Below are 25915 nucleotides of genomic sequence, written 5' to 3'. Positions count from 1 at the left end.
ATTTTACATTAATTTAAATAAGTTCTAGTATTTTCTAGACTACTGAGATCAAACTAAGTCACAACATGTCTTTTCGTCAGTTGACAGTTGTCAAATAAAACTGTCAAACATAGAAAATAGTAATTTATAAGGAATTTTACCTTTATTTTTTCAAATAGAAGTATTTTCTAAACACTTGAGATCAAACTAAGTAGCAACATATCTTTTTGACAGTTGACAAATGTCAAAATGCTGTCAAACTTTTGAAAAAGATATTTCTTCAAATATATAAATTAATTTAAATAAGTTCTAGTATTTTCTACACTGCAGAGATCAAACTAAGTTGCAGCATGTCTTTTTGTCAGTTGACAGTTGTAAAAAAAAAACTATCAAACATAGAAAATGGTAATTTATTAGCAATTTTCCATTTATTTTTTCAAATAGAAGTATTTTCTAGACTCTTGAGATCAAACTAAGTAGCAACATATCTTTTTGACAGTAAATGTAAAATTCAAGTATTTTATTGACTACTGAGATTAAACCGAATAACGTAATGTCATTTTGACGGATGACGGCTATTTAGTGCATTTCTTCAGACATTATATTCTAACTGCTGTTTTTATTTAATTTTTTGTTTAAAACTCTGCATTCTTATAGTTTAAGATGTGTTAAACAAGAATCTGTAGTCAAAAGTAAATTTTTAAAGATGACAGCTGTCAAAAATGCTGTCAAACTTTTAAAAAATAGATTTCTTTAATTATTTTACATTAATTTTAATAAGTTCTAGTATTTTCTAGACTACTGATATCAAACTTAGTCGCAACATGTCTTTTTGTCAGTTGACAGTAATTGTCAAAAAACTGTCAAACACAGAAAATGTCAGTTTATAAGTAATTTTACCTTTATTTTTTCAAATAAAAGTATTTTTTTGACTACTGGGAATGAACCGAATAACGGAATGTCATTTTGACGGATGACAGCTGTTAAACTTTTTTAAACGACATTTTTTGAAATTTTATGTAATATAGTTTACTCAGTTTTAAGTATTTTTAAAACACTGAGTTTAAATCAAATGTCAACACGTCATTTTGATAGTTGACAGCTGCCACAATGCTCTAAAACTTAGAAATAAACGATAATTTTGAAGAATTTTACATCAATTTACTTAAACACGAATAGTTTTTAAAATACTGATATCAAATTCTGCCATTTATTTACTAAAATAAACATAAATTTATAGCTGTCAACTGTTACTATGACATGATGCCAATTGATTTAACCTCAGTGTTTTAAAAACACTTAAAATTGAGTAAATTATTCAATAATATTTCAAAAAATTCAATTTTTAAAAGTTTGACAGCATCTTTGACAGCTGCCATCTATCAAAATGATATTCCGTTATTCGGTTTAATCTCAGTAGTTTAAAAAAACTTCTATTTGAAAAAATAAATGTAAAATTTCTTAAAAACTACTATTTTCTAAGTTTGTAAGTTTTTTTTTACAACTGTCAACTGACACAAAGACAAGTTGCGCCTTAATTTGATCTCAGTAGTTTAGAGAATACTAGAACTTATTAAAATTAATGTAAAATACTTAAAGAAATCTATTTTTTTAAAGTTTTACAGCATTTTTGACAGCTGTCATTTGTCAAAATAACATTCCGTTATTTGGTTTGATCTTTGTAATATAAAAAATACTTCTGTTTGAGAAAATCGAGGAAAATAAAGGTAAAATTTCTTAAAAACTAACATATCCTATGTTTGACAGTTTTTTGACAGCTGTCAACTGTAAAAAAGACAAGTTGCTACTGAGTTTGATATCAGTAGTCTAGAAAATACTTAAACTTATTTTAATTAATATAAAATACTTGAAAAAATACTTGAATACTCACTGTCACAAGTTTGACAGCATTTTTGATAGCTGTCATCTGTCAAAATAACATTCTATTATTCGGTTCGATCTTTGTAATTTAAAAAATACTTCTATTTAAGAAAATAAAGATAAAATTTCTTAAAAACTAACATTTTCTATGTTTGACAGTTTTTTTGACAGCTGTCAACTGTCAAAAATACATCTTGCAACTTAGTTTGATCTCAGTAGTCTAGAAAATACATAAACTTATTTCAATTAATGTAAAATACTTGAAAAAATACTTGAATACTCACTGTCAAAAGTTTGACAGCATTTTTGACAACTGTCATCTTTAAAAATTTAATTTTGACTACAGATTCGTGTTTAGCATATCCTAAACTATAAGTATGCAGAGTTTTATACAAAAAAATTAATAAAAATAAAAGTTAGAATGTAAAGTCTGAAGAAATGCGGTGTGAAACTGAAGATTTTATAGCATTACCAAACTATTATTTTAAACTGAAGATTTTATAGCATTACTATTATTTGAGTGTCGTTTTTGTTGCTTTTCATTTAAACATTTAAAACAATTAAAACAATTAACATTTAAAACAAGTTAAAGTGACACTCTTTGTTTAACTATGAACCGAGCATGCCAAAATTGTCGGCTAAAGTGCGTCCATGAAAGTATAGTGAAACATACTTTGTTTAGTCAGCCAAATGTATCTAATAGTTTTTTCATCGTGGCTAAGGCCAACCTTGCATGTAGATCGTGGCATCCTTCTAGTAATCGACCGCCGCCGGTCCAACTAAGTATAGAAACCTACATATAAAGTTATTTTGAATTTTGGAATTTTGAGGTCAAATTTAAAATTAGCAAAAAAAATATTTTTAAATATTACTATTACTCCTTTACTGGAGTCAAATTAAAATCGTAACTAATAATTTAAATGCATTTAATTTTAAATTATGTCTCATTAAAGTCTAATTTAAAAAATATTCCATAACATTTTATTTCTTATATGTACAAACATTTTAATACATAATTTAATCCCAACAAAAACATATTTTATGCAAAAAGTTCCACCAAGTAAAAATTTTTATAAATGTCCAAACAATTATTAAAATATGAAATTTATAACTAAAGTTTTAATATTGATTGATTTGATTAATATTACTAAAAATTACATGTCCGAATTGAATCAATATTTCTCGTTCTATATTGAATTGTAACAAATATGAAATTAATTTCATGATTAACATAATTAAAAAATTAAATCTAATTATTCGTTTAAATAAAAAATTTCTATTTAAGGCAATTTAAGCCAAGATTTTCAAATTGTCTCAAATAGAAATTTTTTATTAAGACCAATAAATAGATTTCATTTTTTAAATCTAATACGAAATGTATTGAAAATTCCTGAAATATATATCAAAACTTCAAACCAATTAATAATTTTCTAGAGTATTTTACATATCCGTTTAGATGTTTAGGCTCTACGTTCGTCTAAATTTTGAAAAAATTTAATTTTTTTCGGAAAAATCTAAATATTTCAATAAATACGAAATGTATTGAAATTTCCTGCAACACATATAGAGATTTTAGTCCAATTAATAATATTCCAGAATATTTTACAAATCTGTTCAGAAGTTTAGTCTCTACGTTTGTCTAAATCTCGAAAATTCACAATTTTTTCAGTTTTCTTTGCTGAAATTCTATAAAAATATCCAAAATATTGAATAAACTTATCAGAATTTTTTCTTTTTTTATCATTCTTTATCCAAGAAAAAAAAATTGAGCAAAATCTGTTATTATTTACTCGAGTTATTCGATTTTATCGATAAACAGTCGATACTTTGAGAATATATATTCGCGGTTTTTACTTTTTACTTGGAAGCAATTTTCTACCATGAATCTTGATTCAATAGAAATTTTAGTTAGAAAATAAGAAAAAAACACATGATTATTTAGTACAAAGCAACAGTGTTTGAAAATCAATTAAAAAATCAAACGCAATAATAACTGTGCCTCCCTATGTGACCTTCAATTAAAAAAGTCCAGGTGTAAATAAATATCAAGATAATTAACCCTCTGTGATTTCCCGACCCACCTCTGCTTTGTGGGCATTAAGTTTCGCCTCATAATTACAAACACAATTCTCTACTAAAGCTTTTTGATGCTTTATATATTAATGATAACTTGTGATCTTTGATCTTTTGGCGACGTTAACCAAGACAAGTGAAAAGAACTGAAATCGTTACTTATGCCCTATGGTCTATGTAGTATCTATAATATTGTGATAGTCACGCCATGTACATTGTTCACAGTACAGAGACAGGCGATGAGACGCGTGAGCAAACTGCCAAGGCACGCGCCGTTTCCGAGGACGTAATTATCATAGGCGATTGGGGTGGGAACATGATTGGTCGACTCTTTAACCCCAGTGGCTGCATACAAAAAGGAGGGGTTTCAGAACGTTCTGAGCTTATACTCAAGTCAAGGCAGGAACAGGAAGTCACGCAATCTACGTCCCTTGCCTTTCGGAAATTATTTTTTTATTATTGTAAGACTTATCTTAAACTACTTCTAATAATAAAGCTTTACGTGTACAGTGATATAGAAAATCGACATCGAATCGGATTATCGATTTCTATGCTTTGGCCTCGGCTTTGGCTAGAGCCAATGTTAGTTATTAAGGAAGAGATTTGTTTCGAAACTCCAGTATAATCAGATTGTCAGCACCACTTAATTTTATTTAATAGAAAATTTCAATCATATCTTAAATTTTTAGGAATCACTTTTATGTTTCCACTTTCTGTTTGGCTTCAATTTAATATCTATAGAGTTTAAGCTGCCAATATTCATTGGTGTCTGAAGACAATAGAAACACACCTATTTTCAGGTGTGGCAGCTGTTAACAGAGAATGACTATTAAAAAGTTTAGTTTATTCTACAAAAAATTCTTCTTTTTAGATTTTGTTTTTGATGCGGGAAATCTAAATTTCTTAACCAGAGATCGGACCTTTTTTGTTAACATAATATTTTTAAGACAAATGAATTTTAAACATCCATCGGGAAAGTAAAGCTTTGATGACATTTTTGTACTATAGGGTCCTTACTTTGAATTCTTATAATTAGGATAAAAAATTATTTTGCATGTATTGGCTCTAGTTTTTGAGCAATTTACGTTTCAATACGCAAAAATACGCATTTTTTGAATTTTTTGAATGAATGTAAAATCATATACCGAAACAGTAAATCTGTCCGCATAGAAACACAGAAAAGCTTAAACAGTGCTCTTTAATATCCAAAAACAAAAAATTTAATTTATATACACTTTAAACTTTAATATCCAATGGGACATACGTTGTTCTATAAACGTATTGAAAATAACATTACTTTTGTCCATGTAAACCAATTTAAATAAAACTTGGTATCCAGGGGTTTTTGGTACCGCTGATTGCGAATCTGTAATCAGACTTTAATAACTCAAAATGGTGGATCCAATATGGCGGAATTCTTTTTTCATTTTACAATTTTATCATAAAGATGTAAACTATTCTTAAAAATTGGTCCGCCAATTTTAATTTTTTATATTTCACAGCAGATTAACAATTTCCCGAACAGCAAAATTCCCGAATGACATATTTTCCCGAAGGTGAATTTCCCGAATCGATTTTCACGAAAGCGAATTTCCCTAATGTCTTGAAACCCGAATTTTCGAACAATATAAATATTATCAATTTGTGTATGCGCTTTTTTTATTATTGCATACCAACGTTAAGTATCGAAGTCATTTATTTATTGAAACTGGCATGTCAAAATTTTATTGTTTTTTAAATCTTTTATTTATCTCCACTCTTTCATTAATTCAGATTTAATATTTCCCAAAACAAACCTTTTTTTAAATCTCCCATACTTTTCTGCACTTTCCCTGGCTTGCCCCGAACTTCACAAATTTAAAACTTGAATATTTTGATTTTGCATATCCAAAAAAACTCGCCTCCAATACTTTGGTGTAGTTCTTCATTCGAAAATATTCCCGAAAAACCTATTTTCTTTTTCCCGTACTTTAAATATCGTTGTTACCCATGTACATTCCAAAGTATGGGAAACGCTTATAAGCCATACTATTCTGTACTTTGATAAACTTTGCTGGATTTTGCCCAGACTTTCATTTCCACGCAGGAATTGCTTTCAAAATTCGCCTACAGACAATAGCCGGAACCTTCCAAGTTTATAAAGATGAACATCGAATTATGGATTACTTACGAGCAGCCGCGTGCAACATTACATTATAAAAATTTTAAGTCTTCGGGAAAATCGCCTTCGGGAAAATATGTCATTCGGGAACTAGGTTATTCGGGAATTTTGCTATTCGGGAAATTGTTTTCGGGAAAATGGTCGGATACCGATTTGTAAGCAGCGGTCCCAAAAACCCCTGTATACCAAGTTTTATTTAAATTGGTTTACATGGACTATAAAAGTGACATCAACATGTTTGCAAATTTAAAAAAGAATATTTATTCTTGAAAGTTAAAAATTTTGTGGATTTTCTCGAGTTATAAGAGTTCAAAGTGAGGGCTTCATACTTTTTGACCCGATATTAGTAGTCGCATCACTTCCTGAAAAAGATAAAACGAAAGCACTTCTCCAACACTTCTCTTTGAGCGCTTGTGTAATTTCAATTTCACGGGAGAGAAAAGCGCTCGCGGTCAGTATATGCATCTCCTTCTAATTTTCAAGTAAAGCGAATGGATCGCTTGCCTACATCCTGTGTGAGTGTATTCGGGAAAGCAAACGCAAACTATGCAAAGCTAAGTCAGCTCTAGTTCTCAGAAATGATTTGGGTTTAAGCCGAAACAGCAATCAAACTGTGTGTTATCGTCGCCAACTCACACGAGAACCACAGCCGTTTATAACAAGCTGCCTACAGGCATGGCTCTGATCTCTGCCATGATTGTCCACGCTTCTCTCTCTCTCTCTCTCTCTCTCTGTTTCTCTTTCTCTCACTCACACCTAAGCACACAGGCAAATATAATATTTGCTGTCTCACTTTTCCTCCTGTATATGTATTCGTGTGTTTGACGGAGTAGTGTGGTTGGTTGTGGGTGAGAGAAAGAGCAGTATCGGCTTTATACGTTTACACCACTGGTAGCTGAACAGCAGCAGTCGTTTCTATAAGCCCCAGGGCTTTCGACTACAAAGGGGCCGCGGTTCAACGCGTCACAAAGCGTCGGGACGCCAACGCCTACGCCCCGCATTTCCCATCTTTTCCACAAGCGACTCCGTGGAACAACTCGTGCGCCGCGACGCGTGAACTTGCAACTCCAACCCCAACATTTTAACTTATCATTACCCTACCGTTTCTAATTTCATCTACTTTGCCGAAAATTTCGGAACATTATTTTTAAACCCTTTAAAATCTTTAATAAAATTGCATGGTGTTTGGTTTTAATATTACCTTTTATTTATTAATCAATTAAGAGTTCAAACCACTCTAAAGGACGAAAATATATTATTTTGAACCCTGTTATGCAAGAGTATAATTAAATGAACTAAAAAATCGATTATACAGTGTACTGCATAATCGATCTTTTATAAGAAAGTACGGGAATATTATTTGTATGTTTTAAAAATTAAAATGGCGGCTTTGACGATCGATGAAGAAAAGAGCTTTCTCAGGAATATAAGTCTACGAACAGCAGATAATCTTTTTCATTTTTAGGGCTAGAGAAAATACCAAAATTATTCTGAATGTGACATTTTCATAGCCAATCAATATTTCTTTCGGAAAATATTGTTCTCTTTTTCATTTCTATCATATATTTCATAAATCCGTTTTCCTTTTCTTATCTGTGTCTTTAAGGATAACATTCTCATCGCATATTTTAATTTTCTATTAGGTTAGAAAAAAATTGCAAAACTTGGGTTAGTGGACCATTTGGTCAACCCTTTTCTAAGAAGATTAAAGCCTGTAGGTGATTCCATAGCCAAAGACAGGAATGGTTTTTAGTTGATCGACCAGAACAAGAACAAATAGTTTCTAAAGATTTCTGCATCAAGACATATAGATAAATTTTAAGTCATATCTTTTCATATTTGGTTGCAGAACTACAAAACTGGACAATATTAGAAACGACTGATTTAACTAATTTTATATATTATTCTTTACGATAAATACGGATATATAATTTAAGTAAAAAAAACTATACCTTGTCCAGGAGCTGGCGATGTAGCGTGGCTCCAGCCTCCTTTGTATGTACCGCTGGCATCTGAAACAATTACATGTCTCAAAAATGTGTAGATAAAAATAAATTATTTTTTAGAAATTGCTTTGTTCACCCCGAGTCGAACTTATCTGTTTTTAACAGTTTGGAAAATACTTATGCTACTATCAACGTTTAATGCAATACTTTTGTTGGACCAAAAACCTCCTCAAGATAGGTATCTGTACTTGAAACATAAGTACAAACAAATAAGCATATTCAAATGATTTTTTATAGTTATGATGATATGGAGTGACAACTCTTTGTTTCAAATTAATCTTGTGACAAAAGAAATCATCATAGGTCTATGATATTAAAACTACATCACTTGAATGTAGTGCATGTAATTCACAACTATTCTATAGCCACTATTAAAAATTTTAGAACATAGAATTTTATGCCCTTATGCATCTTAGAAACATAGTTTCTTGTTTCATTAACTTTTACCAATAGACACTTCCCATTCAATAAGATTTCATTTATAATCTACAAAATCATCTACATTGTTAACTTGTGACATAAAGATAAGTTTAAAATAAAAAAGTCTTTGAAACTCGTAATGGTCATATTATAAAATTTTAATAATAATAAGATACAGTGGGTTCTGAGGTCAATTCCTTTGACCTGAAGGTATGGTAATTATAATATATATATATATATATAGGTGGTAATCTTTGACCTGATTTTGGGGTCATTATTGCCTCTTGTCCTACGACTTTGACCAAATGTTATAGTGAACATGATACGTTTCAATCAATTTGAATCGGATTTAAATCGATGAATTTGAGAAAAACAGTTTTTAAGATTCTACTTTGAAAAATACGTGACCATACCAAAGTAGTATCCAAAGTAAAATTATTTTTCAGTCAAAATTTGACTGTCCTTTTGGAAGAATGAGAGCTTGCATTGGATTAGTTTGGATTTAAATTGACCGTCAAACAGAATGTTTTTGATTTTTATTAATTAAAGAAATTTCTAATTATCTGGGAAAAATATCCGATGTATTCAACTTGATGAATAAACGTATTTACTTTACATCCCAATACATGCTGAATGTGATTTCGCATTGGATGATCATATGAATGTGGAAACTCCTAGTTCCAATACTGATGCATTTCCAGGGTTATACATTAATCGACGGAGACTGTCAATATAAATGGAATATTAACTGTCGCGTTGCACCAATACTTTTGCCAATATCTCAGTTTTGGTTGCGTTGTCAACTTTTTAAAATAGAAATGTAATAATTGACGTTTTAACACATTTCAAATATGATTTTTTAAATAAATAATTTTAAAGTTGAAGTACAATAAAATAATTTGTTTAAATCTGAAACTGCTTATTTTTGTGTCATGTTTATAATTCTTTTGTCTAACAATAAGTAATTTATTGAATAATGGAATGTTTCTTAAACTTCAATTCTTATAAAGAATTTTATTAACAAATATTTGAATAATTAAATTCTTTTGTCAAATTTTAATACAATTTTTGAGAAATTTGATTAAAATTCTATTAAAAATAATTGAAATTCTGCAATGAGTATTTGTGGAAATAATTCAATTCCTAAAAAGAATTTTATTATTTTTGAACATAATTAAATTTCAGCGAAAAATTTTATTACTCTTGAAAATAATTGAATTTCTGCAATAATTTGTAACTTCAATAAAATTCAGTTTTTTCTTGTGTTTTTAACTAAAATTCTTCTATAAATTCATTATTTATAATAATTTTTAAAAAAGTTCTTTGAGAATTTTCAAATTTATTTGTTAACAATTCAATTTTACAAAATTTTAATTAAATTTCAATTAAAAATATGAAAAATTCAGATTTTCAAAGATTTTAATTTGAAACCTTTTCAAAATTTAATTATTTTTAAAAATTAATCTGTAAAGCTTTTAATATTCAATTATTATCTAAAATTTCAACTAAAATTCATTTTTAAATAAATTTATTTAAATGCAAAAATAAATAATTTTTTGAATAATTGAATGTTTCTTAAAATTCAATTCTCATAAAGAATTTCATCAACAAATATTTGAATAATTAAATTATTTGGTCAAATTTGAATAAAAATTTTAAAAATAATTACATTTTTCGAGAAATTCGATTAAAATTGTATTAAAAATAATTTAAATTCTGCAATGAGTTTTATTATTTGTGAAAATAGTTAAATTCTTGTCAAAAAATTTTATTTTTTATGATAATAAATGAATCTCTGTAAACATATTATTATTTATGATTATAATTGAATTATTAGGAAAAAATTTTTTAAAAATTTGTAAATAATTGAATTTCTGTGAAATTTTTATTATTTATGAAAATAAATAAAATTTTGCGTAGAATTTTATTAAAAAATTTTCGAAATAATTAAATTCTTATGGAAAATTCTATTAAAAATAGTATATATTGGAAAAATATTAAATTGAAGAAAATTTTTGAAAACAATTGACATTGTTTCAAGAATTTTATTAAAATCTTTGAAAATAATTGAATTTTTGCAATTATTTGTAATTGACAAAAAATTTTTTTTTTTAAATTCGATCCCTGCATTATATAAAATTATGTGGTTGACATCACTGTATTTTGGTTGAAAACAAAAATATGTTTAATCAAATAATTTGATAGGCATTAATTTTTGCCAACACTAAATATTTTCTTAGTAATCTTATTAAGGAGAAATACATATAAAAATGGGATCATACAGTGTTTATGTTTTAAATTTTTTTTTTAAAATTGTGTTTTCTCCACTAAAAAACAAATTCATTACTGAAGTCCATAGTTTTAGGTCAACATTTGTTTTATAAAAAGGCAAATTACTAATTGATAAGACATGAAAAAATCTATTAAAAATTATGTTAATAAAATCTTTCTAAGAAGTACTTAAAAGAAAAAATCATGAAAGTAAATCATATATTGTGCACACCAAAACTTTCACCCACTTCCTCTCTAAAAATATTGATCTGAATAAAAAAAATGTTTTTTCCATAAATTACCATTTAATATAACTACAAATTTTCCCCAAGTATAAGCGTGATTGACAAAAATTTTATTTTATCTTGATCACTTAATATGTAAGTATGATAAATTTTAATTTAATAATAATAATTATTATTATTGAGTAAAGATATTTTTTAAAAATTAATTATTATTATTAGGGTCAGTTTCACCAACTCCGATTAAAAGTTAATCAATGATTAAATCCTTAACCGACAAATTATGGGCGGTTAAAATGACTTTAATCGTTTATTAACTTTTAATCGGAATTGGTGAAACTGGCCTTTTGTATTATAATGATTAAAACTATCACTCGTCAAAATTTTAATAATAAAGTTGAAATAATTATTATGTTTTTATATTAAATTACTACATTTAATATTAAAATTTGTAATTCTTGAATTCTAATAAACTACATTTGATTTTAATATCATTCAATTCCTCTTTCCCCTTTATTTTCAATTCAATTGACCGTAAACAAAACCGACATACAATTTGATAGAAACGTTTCTGTCCTCTTTTTAATTTAAACCTTCTTATCGATTGTAGTAAATTAATGATTGTACCAGTTTTATAAATGAAATACACTATAAAATAAATTTCTCAATTAACGGAAATTACATAAATTTTTGTTGAAAAAGTTTATGTCCTATTTTGCAGTTCCCGACTTGTTTGTAGACAGATATATTTTCATTTGGCAGATATTGGCATCAGGAGACGTGAAGGTACGGGCAACAAGGTTCACCCTTATGTGTACATTGTACGAGCGGCGTAGTACTATATGCGAAACCCCTTGGTTTGCTTTCTGCGCAAATAGCCACAAGGTATGTCGCACTTGGGTCAGACTGTCCCCTTCTTTTCATCGTTAGAGTCCATTAATAAAGCTTCAGATTTCACATTTCCGTAATGCACATAAGGAAGGGTCAACCAGTTGTTTACTTTAGAAATTCTTTTCTTAATGTAGATTTACACGTGCGATCACTGATCACTCTTTCATTATTATTATTGTCAATATGGACTAATGTAACGTCAAATCGAAAACAATTTCTCATTTTCAACGTTTCCAATATCTTATAATTTTTAATTTCAATTCTTTGACAATTTTCTAGAAACATATCGTTTAGAAGTTTCCTGAGTGTAAATAAATTTTGAAAAGCTAGTAGAGGCTGTTATTTTTCAGAGTAGAATCTATAAAAAAAAAATTATCTTCGTCCATACAGAGACAGAATCTTAAAAATGTACCAAAAAAGTATAAAATTAAATTCTATTTTAAGAATTTTTAATGTACATACATAAAGATAGGCTTAATAAAGCCTATCTTTAGAATGAATTATTTTAATCAGCATCTAAAAAAATCAAATATTTTTCAGAAATGTGTTATGTGTAAAGAAGATTCTGTGCATCGATTTTATTAATAAGTCATAATAATTTGGGTTTGTAACGTGTGTATTAGTTAAAGGAGTATTTTAGTTTTATTTTGATGCAAAAAACTGATCAAAATTTGTAAAATTTAATTAGTAATAGAACTTTATAAAAAATCCTGCTTAATAATGCCCCTCCCCTAATTTTTAAAACTTATTTTTCAACAATAATTTTGCAAATAATTTTCAAATTTAATAAAATATTTAACGGAGATTGGGGTATTGTGGGACACACTTTTTCTTAGCTCAATATCTTACACAAACAATTTTTTTTTTAATTTTTCCTGTCAGTAAGAGGTAAACTAACATATATCATAGTCAGTTTTCCAAAATTATCACTTACCTAAAAGAAATTTCAGTTTTACCATAAAAAGTGTATTTCTATGAAATGAAGAAGAAAAAAAAATGATGGGGAATTGTGGGCCATTGCCTAAATTAAGTTCAAAATCAAAAATAACGATAAAATATAAACATATTTTTATTAAATGGTTTAAAATATTAAAAATGTTATAAATTTTTAATTATTAGTTTAAAATTAGAAAAGAAAAAGTAAGAAAATTTAAGAAAACACATTTTAAGTGAACAGCTCTATCGCATGAATCGCAATAAATAGAATTGTTTTTGTTAAATTTCTATAGCTATGAGTGATTTTAATAATATATTATACCTGAATTGTGCAATTGAATCGGCAAAAACAAGCAACAAATACTTCCCCAAAACACGTGGCCCACAATTCCCCAAATGCTTCATTTTACAAAAAGCTTTGTATTATTTATTCATTTCAATTTAATGCAAAATTTCTTTTTAGAGTCAAAGTACCAATGCCACACAATAATTAAAAAAATACTTTCCATAACTCATTCTTGAAAATCCTTGTAAAAACATAAACGCCCAAAATAACTATTTGAACGCAATTTTTCTGTTGGTTGTTGTTTACGGCTTATAGTTAATTGTAGAGCGTTGTAAGGTCATGACATGTTTATGAAAATTTTTTTTTGGAAGAACAAAATAAAATAAAAAATTGGATTATCAAACTTTTAAATACTATTAAATTATGGAGGTGTCCCACAGTTCCCCAATCTGCCCTATTATAAATAAAATAAATATTAAGCATTAATATTACTATTTTCTTATTAACTATATTAATTTGAATGTTCTTTCATTCTTTCATTCACTTTTTCTGTCCCTCACACTCTGAAGTTGTCTTTTGCTTAAACTTTTGTTTTTTGTTAACTTATTTAGATAGAAAATAGAAATCATTAGAATTTTCTTTACTTCTATTCATTAAAAGACTAAAATTTTGTTAAATATTATGTTTTGTCAAATTGAAATTATTTTTGTTCTTTACTTCTAAAAAAATTAGAAAATTATTAAACAACTGTGATTAAGAAATAGAAAATTTATATATTTTCCATTATTTTCTTTTTGAATCATAATTTTTTTAAGAAAATTATTATTTTGTTTTAGAAAAAGAAGAAAAATATTTGCACAATTTGTATTTCAATCTTATCTTTGGAACAGAATTTTCCACAGAGGAATTAAGACATTCAAAAATTCAAAATTCAAACCTTTTTTAAATTGAACAACTTATAAAAGTATTGTTTATAAAACTAGAAGATATCAATAAACTGCTCCGATTCGAAGACTCGGAGTGATCGATTTCTTCATGTTTTCTAATAAATTAAAGATGACCGAGAGATAAAATCATTATTTTACATTATAAGAATATTGTTACTGTAACTTCATCAAAATTATTTTCATCATTTTAATTAAATTATTATTTTCTATAATTTTAAATTAATTTTTCTGAAAATAATAATTGAATTCCTTCAAAAATTTTATTATTTATGAAAATAATTGAATTCCTTGTGAAATTTTAATTATTTTATGAATATAATTAAATTTTGGCACAGAATTTCAATAAAATTTTTTATAATTGAATTCTTTTGAAAAATTTTAGTAGATATTATAAAAATCATTGAATTGAGAAAATAATTGAAATTTTTGCCAAGAATTTTTTCAACATTTTTTAAAATAATTGAATTTTTGCAACGAATTTTATTAAAATTTTCAAAAATAATTGAATTTCTTCAAAGAATTTTATTGTTTATGAAAATAAGTGAATTATTGCGAAAAAAATTGCAAATCATTGAATTCTTGCAAAGAATGTTATCAAAAAATTTGATACTAATTGAATTTCTTTGAAGAATTTTATTGTTTATGAAAATAATTGAATTTAAGAAGAATTTTATTAAAATTTTACATAATTTTAATTAAATTCGTTTGAAGAATTTCTTTGAGTTTCTTTAAAATAATGGACTTTCTTTAATCATTTTAATTACAAGTTTTCAAAGTAATTGAATTCTATATGAATAATTTCTTTCAAGTTTTTATAATAATCCTCTTTCTTAATAATTGAAATTAAGCATTTAATTCTTGAATTTTATTAAAAATTTTTGGAAAATAATTGAATTTTTTTGAAAAATTTCTTTAATTTATTGAATACAATCGAATTTTTTAATAATTGTATTGAAAATAATTGAATACCTGAGAAGAATTTTATTATTTATAAAAAATACTTTAATTCTTGCGATGAATTTTAATAATATATTTCTTTTTAAATAATTGAATTCTTTTGTGAATTTTTATTGAACTAGTAGATATTAAAAATAATTGAATTTTAATATTATTGAAATTAATTGAATTCTAGGAAGAATTTAATTCAAATTATTTTGAAAAAAAATCGAATTGTTAAAAATTATTTCATTAAAATCTTTGAAAATTAATTTTAATAAAAATTTTAAGTATAAATTACATTTTTCGAAAAATTCCATTAACATTTTACCAAAAATAATTAAAATTCTGCGATGATTTTTATTATTTATGAAAATAATTGAATTCCTGGTTAAAAAAATTTTATTCTTCATGAAAATAATTGAATTATTGCGAAGAAATTTATAAAAAATTTGTAAATAATAGAATTCCTCTGAAATTTTTATTATTTAATTCATTCATTCAAAATTGGCATTTTCTACAAATTAAAATTTTTTTTAAATAATTGAATTCGTTTTGGGAAATATATTTTATTAAAATCGTAGATATTGAAAATCATTAAAATTAGAAAAATTTCTGAAAATAATTGAACTTTGGAGAAGAATTTTGTTATTTATAAAGATAATTGGGATTTTTACGAGAATTTTTTTCAAGATTTGAACATAGTTGAATTTAATAAGAAGAATTTTATTTTTTTAAAAGAATTTTTGCAATTATTTTTAAATTCTACAAAATTGAATTTTTTTTAGTATATTTTCAACAAAAATTTAAATTAGAAAATTTTCAAATTTTATTATTTTTAAAATTGCTAATTTTATTTAAAGAAGGCAGTAAGAAGTTAGCCGCGCGATTTGTTGCTAGTATATAATAAAAATATCAATTATATTACAGGCATAAGAAAATACACGGAGAGAAAATTATATTAAATTTTGTAAAAGTATTTCACAATTTGGGGAAAGAATGCGCAAAGCGAAATTTTGATATAAAAAATACTAAACAATATGATATTTATTATAATTATATCAAATATTCAGAATTTTAATATAACTTTACTAAATTTTTAAAAACGGTTTTTATGTAAAATGACTTTTGAATTTTTTTAAGATGTAACCTTTATCAAAATATATTATGGAAATTGTAAATTTTATTGATTTTGAAAATTTTATGATGAATCATAAAATAATTTAGTTTTTATGTATGAAACAAGATAAATAATTAACAATATTTGAGAATGGCTTTTTATAAGGAAAACACAGAGTTTGCAACGATTGATTCTGTGATTATAAGCCAAAAACAATACTTTTCAAATAAGATTGCCTTAAATTGATTTTTGCAACTATTTTTTTAATTTTTCAGTGAATTTTTGAATGGTGGACACCTTGGGGCCTCTTTTTTTAAGCAACATTTCAGCTGTTTTTCCAAAGTCGTCTAAGTTTTATTTTCCTTAGTAAAATAAAAAAATTTTTTTGCTCAAAAGTTAGCTGAGGAGATACAGTTTCAGGGCATATATTGTTAATTATGTTTATAATATTTATGTTAGTAAATGACAAAACCATTCACAACTGCCAGAAGGCAGAACAAACGCTTTCTTTTTGATTTGAATTTAGTTTTCTAAAAAGACACTTATATTTATCTCTATTGACATATATGTCAATAGTCAAAATGACATGTACTTCGGCTAAATCACAATGATTCAAAAACACTTGGAATAATGAAATTAATGTAAAACGTCTCATCAAATATCGTTTTCAAAAGTTCTTTAACTTTTGTGACAACATAACAACATGCTGCTAAAATTTATTTTTGATATCGGATTAGAGTTCAGCACATCCTAAACGATAAATATACAAAATGTGTAAGCAAAAGATTAATAAAAAAATTATAATACAAAGTGTAAAGAAGTGCATTAATGCTATGTTAAATAACAAGTAGAACTCTAACCCTGGATGAAAGGGTTAATATTTATCGAATGACCCTGGAACCAATTTCAACCCTCAAGTTGCTTTCTTTTCAAAATTTTTGTTGCACCTTGTTCGAGGTATATCACTGAACATTTTCCAAAAAAAAAAAAATTCATAATCCGTCGGGTGCTTTTTTTTAATTTCAATTTTAGTGTTTTTAGCAAACTTTTCTTTTCTGCAATCTGTTTTATAGTTGGCCCAGGTTTTCGCCAAATCAAAATAAACAGCTTCCATAGCTTACTCGCTGTAAAATCCTAAGCCTCTGTTTCCTTTTGCAAAATTCCGGAAGATGAACAAATACCGCGTGTACTTTGGGAGTGACACTAATATTTAAATCTTTATAGCAACTTTCATATAATAGTATTTTCTCACTATAATCAAGATTAAGTTTTTCTCCTAAACACGAATCTACAACATTTCTAAATTTTTTGAAAGAATCAACGTATTTGAGGTTCAAAATTTCGTTCTTGCAAAGTTGACTCAACTTATCGACGTTATTTAACAGTATTTTACAAGAATAGCCCTTAAAAGCAGAGCCACTTTTAGTGACTTCATATTCAACGTACACTCAGATGCTTTAATGCTGTCCTTCCGGCTTAAAGGAATTTTGAAAAGTCGTGTCATTTTCTTAGTTCGTGACATACGAATGTTCATTCATATGTTATAAACTGAAAACATTTTGACAGAAATCATACGACTTTACAAAATACCGTCAAACCGGAAGGACAGCATTATTGCATCTGAGTGTAACATAATTCTGCAAACTTCTCGCTGATTGTTGGAAAATCTTTCGACAGTTCTGTATAAATTTTGTTAACAACTCCAATTAGCGAATGAATTTTTGTGGTGGTATAATGTTAAGTATTTTTGTGTCATCTTTGAATTTTTTCAATAAAGGATCTTCAATGCAATGTTTGAATAATTTTGCATTCTTGCGACACACATCCATCTTCCATTTGATGTAATTCTGGCGTATATTTTCAATTGTCTGTAGAGATCTTTGTTTACATAAATTTTGCAACAAACTCTCGTATTTTTTGAATTATTATTCCGTCGCAGGTTTTTCGATTCAAGTATGGTAAAACTTAATTAGGCTGCGACGGTCAAGTTTTTCTAACAACTTTTCTTTTAGACAATTCGGGATTATACTCATTTTTTACTTTTCTTCAAACATACTAAACATACTTTTGCAAGATTCTCTTTGTGTGAACACTTTTTATTAAAACGTTAAAACTTTGCAAAAGAACAGATGAATTTGTTTTTTTAAGTCTTTACAGTTTTTTGGGATTCTTCTGCCTTCAATTCGAAAGCTTATATCAGATTTCGATTCGACGGAAAATTTCCTGTAAGAATTATGTTTTCGCATAATTATTTTTAAAAAGTTATTATAAATTCGTCATCAAAAACACTAAAATTAAAATTAAAAAAAAGCGCTCGACGGATTTAAAATTTTTTTTTTGATAATGTTCAGTGAGATATTCCGAACAAGTTGCAAAGGGAATTTTGAAAGGGAATCAACTTGAGGGTTGAAATTGGTTCTAGGAGACCATGATAACTGAACTGGTTCCATGAGTAGACCATTTTTATGGTTTTCATGAAACCAAAAGCAAAATGTCACTTGTCACGTTTGTAAGACCGAAACCAATATAATATAAACCAATATAATTAAATTTGACAAATATTTTCTTAAATTAAACATCAAGTTTTTATAATAAATATAAATATTATCTTAACAATAAAATTTCATAATGTTTACTTGATTTTTAGTCATTTTTAGGAGATTTTATTAAGTGGTCCACTCCTTGAATACAAACTTGTTTTGGCAAAAAATTATGACTAGAAAATCGATCTTAAAATTTTTATTTAAACTGAAACACAATCTGACTTCATATAACTGAAAGTTACTACTTTTTTAGTAGTGTACTGATGGAGAAATTCCCCTATTCTATTAATAAGGAAAGTATTTTACAATTTAAATTATGTCATTATTATTACGTGCTTTTGAAATATCAATGGGTGTCCAACTCGCAGGAAATTCAAATGTTCATTTTGTGTTTGTACGGATATAAAGTCCAACTCTTGGAGAAAAATTTGTAAAAGTTAGTGAAGTCTATCTTTACACAGTGCTGCAAAATGACAGTTTATTTATGTTTTTTTCCTATTAGTGTGTTACTTCGTACAATTAGAATGACAATTTCGTTTTTCTTTAACGCTAAAAAATAATCAAGCTTTGTTGAATTATAAAACTGCACTAATTATAAAACTAAATTTAGAAAATAAAAAATAAATTATATTTAAAGAAATTATTAAAAACTACGATTGCTCCTTTTATATACAGTAATAGGGTAGATGTACCACTTTTGGCCACTGCTCCAGTTTTGGTCATGTTTATAAAATTTGTGTTTAATTATTTATTATTAATGAATATTTCTCATTATAATATTACAGAACTACAGGATTTTAAGTATTTCCTTGAGTAAAATACTTCATTAAACTTAAATATAAATAATTACAATGAATATTAACTAGTGGCCAAAACTGGCGTTAAAGTGGCCAAAACTGGTGCTTCTACCCTAATTCTTAATCTAATAAACATTATTTACTTTACCAACCTAATTAATTATTATTTAGCATTAAATGTGAAATAACATTTAATGAAATAGCATAGTTTTCATTTCTTTTTAGAAACTGTATTGTTATTAATAGTTCTCTTACGAATAGGATTTGTTTTCAGCGCATCATCAAAATGGCGGAGTTCTCCGTTCAAGCGATGTTATACCATATCAGTGAAGTACGAATAAATTACTTTCTAAATATTACTAATTAAATAATACCACATGTATTCAAATAGACATAAATAAAGAAACATGGAAATATTCTTGACAAATAAGAAAAATAAGTAATGATTCACTATAAATTGTAACACTAATTGCATTAAATGCAATACATCGTCTGTGTATAAGGTGTTAACGATTCAAGACTTTTTTTAAAGTGTTTAGAATAAGGCTTTTTTTGTTTTGTCAAACGAAACAACAGCTTATCTTTGTTATAGAAAGTATTTTGTTTTGTATTGAATTAAATCTGACATTAAGGCGTGGTTATCTATCATGTTAAGCTTAATAAGTAAAAAATCCCCTCTTCTCTTTATTTTTGGACTTTTGAAATCACTGCCTTCAAAATTATCATACTGTATATAATATTTTATATTTATTCAATTTGAAACTTAAAAAACATCCATTAAGAATATAATATTTAGAGCCAAATGATCGATACTAAACCGCAAATCATAATTAAAGCAAAAATTTGTATAGAATAATTTTATGGAATTTTTCCATAGAAGGATAAATGAATGTGAGTAGTAAAAATATTAAATTTTAGTTACTTAATTTTGAACACCCCAAAATTTTACCTCATACTTAACGTTCCTAATATTGGTTAATTCGAAATTTATTATATTTTTTATCATTACCGACACTTCCATTCTTTTGTTTTTAGTGAAATTTAAAAGGAAAAATTAATTAGAATTTACTGACTTTAGGAGTAACATCATCCAGGGCACATGAAATAGAGTCTGTTTCAATTAATTGTTTTTAGAAGACGGTTTAGTATAATGAAACTGGGATATTTTTAACGTTGAACACATGTATTAAAATTAAATTTTAAAATCAAATTTTTGTCTACAAAATGGTTCCTTTACTACATTTCACAATGGAGATCATGTTGTTCAAGACAACCTCAACGGTCTGAAGGATTACTTCCATGATTTTTAACGGATTCAATTCAAATTTTGACTGTATAGCTTCAAAATACCATTCTTTATAGAGGACGTAGGATGATGAAAAAATATCATTTTTTGTAAAAAAATGATATCTAAGAAACAAACATGCGCAAATTAAACTATTAAAACAAAATAGTTCAGATTATGACACACATCAAAAGCAAAAGAAAAACAAAAATTTTTACACTAGCATACTAGAATTTTACCAAAATCACAAAACTAATAAACATATGCACTGAAAAATAAATTAATAATAAGAAAATTGAAGAGAAATACCAGCGAAAAGCATGGAAAGATTTGTAAAAGCTGTGGTTCTTGGTAATTCGGCGGCGGTTGTTCCGCTGCCCTTTAGGTCCAGCATCGCGTTGACCGCGATGTCGTTTACGTTTCAGCCTTTGTATCCGATATCTGTCACTGTGCATTCATATAAACCACAAACCCGTGTCATCACATGCACCTCACACTATAAACAATGAGAATTAAATATATTTCGAAAATTTCTTAAGGTTCTTTTTCCGCTATCTTTTGTGATTTTTTTTTTAAATAAAAATTTTAAATACGATCATCGTTCAGGGTAACCGCTGTGCATGATACTGGAACCGGCGGTACTATTGTGCGAGTTTCTAAATCGAGTGTTACTGTAAGGGTAGGAAGGGGTAACAAACAAGAGCTGAGACCGCCCACAATGATAAGGGAGGAAGTTAAAGATTACCTATCGGCGAGGGGTGGATCGACCCACCAAGGGTTGAAGGCGGAGCCACAATTTCACCTCTTTGTGGTAGTGACAAGAACGCTTGCGCAAGAGATGCACTGGATCTAATGAGTCGCCAAGAGCTGAAGTTGAACCAACCTACCATCTCACCACTCACGGAATGCGAAGCAGGGGTTGCCAGGTACCCAGAACCACGAACACAAGGCAATCCATCACACCTTTCAACACTGACAAGGCCTCCTCCCCGTGCAATGACACTTAAGAGCAGGTGTTGTAGCACGGTGTCCACAAGTTTGCACCGATAAAGAGCTTTGATTTCTTCCGGATTTGTATGGATGGTTGATAAAAATTAATCAGTACACTTGATTCTATATTCTTTAAAGACTTACAGTGAAGACCTACATTTAAGAAAAATGCTTTCCTAACAGGAATATAGTCCACATTTATTAACTAATAATGATTTTAACTAATAACTTATTGAAAACTTATTGTTTACTGTAACATCATTAACTTTTACATTGATAATTGAGTAGAGTTGAATCCTTCCATAATTTAGTTGATATTAAATAAATGATCATGGGTCACATATTAACAATAGTTTAGAACTTAAAAACAAATTAAACAATGTTACTATGGACGATAGTTATACTTTTATCTCACTTGACAAAAGTTCTATGTTTACAAATGTATAAACCGGAAATGTAAAATCTCTTTATCTGATATTATTGATTTTACTAAATTTGTATTTAACAACACTTATTTATTGTTCGATGGGTTTTCCAATCTCAGCTTTCGTCTCAGATATTGTTATGGATGATCTGGAAACTGAATGTTTAAAAGAATTAAAAGAAAAGCATAATTGTGTTTCAATCTCAGCTTTCGTCTCAGATATTGTCATGGATGATCTGGAAACTGAATTTTTAAAAGAATTATAAGAAAAGCATAATTTTGTCCCCCTGTTCTATTTTAGGTATGTGGATGACATAATTTTAGCTGTTGACAAAGAACATATGTTAATTTGGTTATTGATATTTTTAACTCTTATAATCAAAAACTGCAATTTATCATAGAAAAAGAAAATTCCATTAATTTTCTCTACTTAAAGCAGTTTAAAGATAACAAAAAAATTATTACAAATTGGTATCAAAAACCGACTTCATCGGATAGACTCATTAATTATTTTTCAGATCATCTAATTCAGCAAAAAAACAATATTGCATACAATCTTGTTGACAGAGTGATTTCATTGTCCAACAAAAAATTCCATTATTTGATAACTTGAAAAACATAAAAAATTAATATATTTATAGTAATAATAATAATATATTTATGAGGCATTCTTTCTCAAGTGGGCCACCCCTTCTCTCCATTTCAAATTTAATCCAAAAATCTTTTATAATAGCTCAAATTAAAGGTAAATATGTCAGCTTTTCAATGCCGTTGGGCCCTTTTTGAAATATTAATTTCCTAATGAACTATATATAATTTAATGACAAAAAACACTATGACCAATTCTTTTTCATATTAAAAAAAGAAGAAAAACCCAATTTTAAAAATGCTACAGGGCCTACAACATTAAATTATATGATAAATTAACAAAATTTCATATTATTTCCTAAAATTAAAGATGGCAAATCTAATATGGCGCCCAAAATTAGAAAAATTTATAATTTTTGTTCAAACTCACCATAAAGGGGTTTTTGGGATCGCTGATGACGAATTTGGTGTTAGTTTCTTAAAATTCAAAATGGCGAATCCAAAATGTCGGACTTAGAAATTAAAAATCAATCGAATTTGACTAAAATTTGTTATTTGAGGGTTTTTGGGATCGCTGATGACGAATTTGGTGTTTATATTTCAAAATTCAAAATGGCGAATTCAAAATGGCGGACTTTAAAATTAATCGGATTTGCCTAAAATTTGTTATTTGAGGGTTTTGGGGATCGCTGTTGACGAATTTGGTGTTTGTGTTTCAAAATTCAAAATGGCGGACCTAAAAAATTAAAAATCAATCCGCTTTGCCTAAAACCTGTTTTTCGGGTGTTTTTGAGATCGCTGATAACGAATTTGATGTCTATGATTAGGAATTTGATGTCAGCTTTTGAGAATTAAATACAAATTGGACAAATTATCGTTATTTATTTATTTAAAAATCTAAGTTCTTTAGGGTTATTTGAGTATCGCTTTATTCATAATAATTTCTATACAAAACATAAAAATCAGCAGCAATCACATAGCTGGCAATTAATATTTCAGCGTTATTGCATTCAAAATATCGAATTTCTAATACTCAATATAGAATCGGCAATCCCAAAAATATCACAGTAATGAATTTTTAGCAAATCTGATTAATGTTTCATATTACGTTAACTATATTAGATCCATTATATTGAATTCTGAAAAGCTGCCATCAAATTCCTAACCATAGACATCAAATTCGTAATCAGCGATCTCAAAAACTCCCGAAAAACAAATTTTAGGCAAAACCGATTGCTTTTTAAATTTTTAAGTCCGCCATTTTGGATCTACCATTTTGAATTTTGAGAATCTGACATCAAATTCGTAATCAGCGATCTCAAAAACCCCCAAATAACAAATTTTAGGCAAATCTGATTAATTTTTAATTTTTAAGTCCGCCATTTTGGATTCGCCATCTTGAATTTTGAAAAACTAACACCAAATTCGTCATCAGCGATCCCAAAAACCCCCAAATAACAAATTTGAGACAAATCCGATTAATTTTTAATTTCTAAGTCCGCCATTTTTGATTCGCCATTTTGAATTTTGAAAAACTAACACCAAATTCGTCATCAGCGATCCCAATAACCTTTTTATGGTGAGTTTGAACAAAAATTATACATTTTTTAAATTTTGGGCGCCATATTGGATTCGCCATCTTTAATTTTAGGAAATAATATGAAATTTTGTTAATTTATCATATAATTTAATGTTGTAGGCCCTGTAGCATTTTTAAAATTGGGTTTTTCTTCTTTTTTTAATATGAAAAAGAATTGTTCATAGTGTTTTTTGTCATTAAATTATATATAGTTTATTTGGAGATTAATATTTCAAAAAGGGCCCAACGGCATTGAAAAGCTGACATTTTTACCTTTAATTTGAGCTATTATAAAAGATTTTTGGATTAAATTTGAAATGGAGAGAAGGGGTGGCCCACTTGAGAAAGAATGCCTCTTATATATTTTTCAAGTTGTCAAATATTCACTGAAAAAATATTCTTAATTTAAGAATATATACTATAAAAAAGGTGCCCAGGATATTCCCCACTTAAATTAAGTGGAAATATTCTTACAATGAGAATATATTCTTATAGTAGTACAATTATCTCCCTTATAAATAAAAACTCGTAATTCTAATCCCAGACAGCACGTAAGCTTGCAGCAAGCTTGAGGCAAGCTTGCCAATATTGACGTGCAAGTTTGCAGCAAGCTTGCCACAAGCTTAAAATGTCCCACTCATAGCAAGCTTCATGTGCAAGTTTGCTGCAATATTGCACTACAAGCTTGCAGCAATATTGCACTAAAGGTTGCCGCAAACTTGATGTAATCTTATATGGAAATTGTTTATTATATAAAATTAATAATTTATTATTAGCAACAAATTTATATTTAATATTTTTAATTTTTATAAAACATTAAAAAATTATAACAACGTTATAATAATAATGTTTTTAATTTCCCCAAACAATTGGAGTTGGGAACTATTATCCATAATCAGTGGATAATAATTAAAAATTGTCAACGTCGTAGCAGACGTTAACTATACACATTATCATTTAAGATAATATGGTGAAAAGTCTGTTCAGCGGACCGATACTTATACTCTGCGCGAGACAAGTCGTGCGCGAGAGAGGTATTTCTCGCCATCTAGCAAGGAATTTGAAAACTAATAGAAGTTTCTCTTATAATTCTCTAACTCCTTGCTAGATGGCGAGAAATACCTCTCTCGCGCACGACTTGTCTCGCGCAGAGTATAAGTATCGGTCCGCTGAACAGACTTTTCACCATATTATCTTAAATGATAATGTGTATAGTTAACGTCTGCTACGACGTTGACAATTTTTAATTATTATCCACTGATTATGGATAATAGTTCCCAACTCCAATTGTTTGGGGAAATTAAAAACATTATTATTATAACGTTGTTATAATTTTTTAATGTTTAATAAAAATTAAAAATATTAAATATAAATTTGTTGCTAATAATAAATTATTAATTTTATATAATAAACAATTTCCATATAAGATTACATCAAGTTTGCAGCATCCTTTAGTGCAATATTGCTGCAAGCTTGTAGTGCAATATTGCAGCAAACTTGCACATGAAGCTTGCTATGAGTGGGACATTTTAAGCTGTCTGGGATATTAGATTAGGTAAA

The 25915-nt window shown here is 27.4% G+C and overlaps 1 protein-coding gene across 7 annotated transcripts in view; it reads right to left on the bottom strand.

Annotated features, from left to right (window-relative positions):
* The window catches only part of LOC122509085 (transcriptional regulator ERG homolog), a 151593-nt gene that overhangs the window by 44781 nt on the left and 80897 nt on the right, over window positions 1-25915 (bottom strand). For 5 of the 7 annotated variants that reach the window (XM_043622886.1, XM_043622850.1, XM_043622868.1 and 2 more), the window contains one exon: window positions 8047-8106. In XM_043622886.1, the coding sequence (XP_043478821.1) occupies window positions 8047-8106 (60 nt within the window). Of the gene's footprint in view, window positions 1-8046; window positions 8107-21083; window positions 21424-25915 lie in introns of those variants that run through there. The other 2 variants (XM_043622905.1, XM_043622896.1) reach the window with 2 other exon arrangements.

This window comes from Leptopilina heterotoma, unplaced genomic scaffold (genome assembly GCF_015476425.1).
Source record: "Leptopilina heterotoma isolate Lh14 unplaced genomic scaffold, ASM1547642v1 Lhet_115, whole genome shotgun sequence".
Classification (NCBI taxonomy): Eukaryota; Metazoa; Arthropoda; class Insecta; order Hymenoptera; family Figitidae; genus Leptopilina; species Leptopilina heterotoma.
This window is presented reverse-complemented; position numbering and strand designations above follow the sequence as displayed.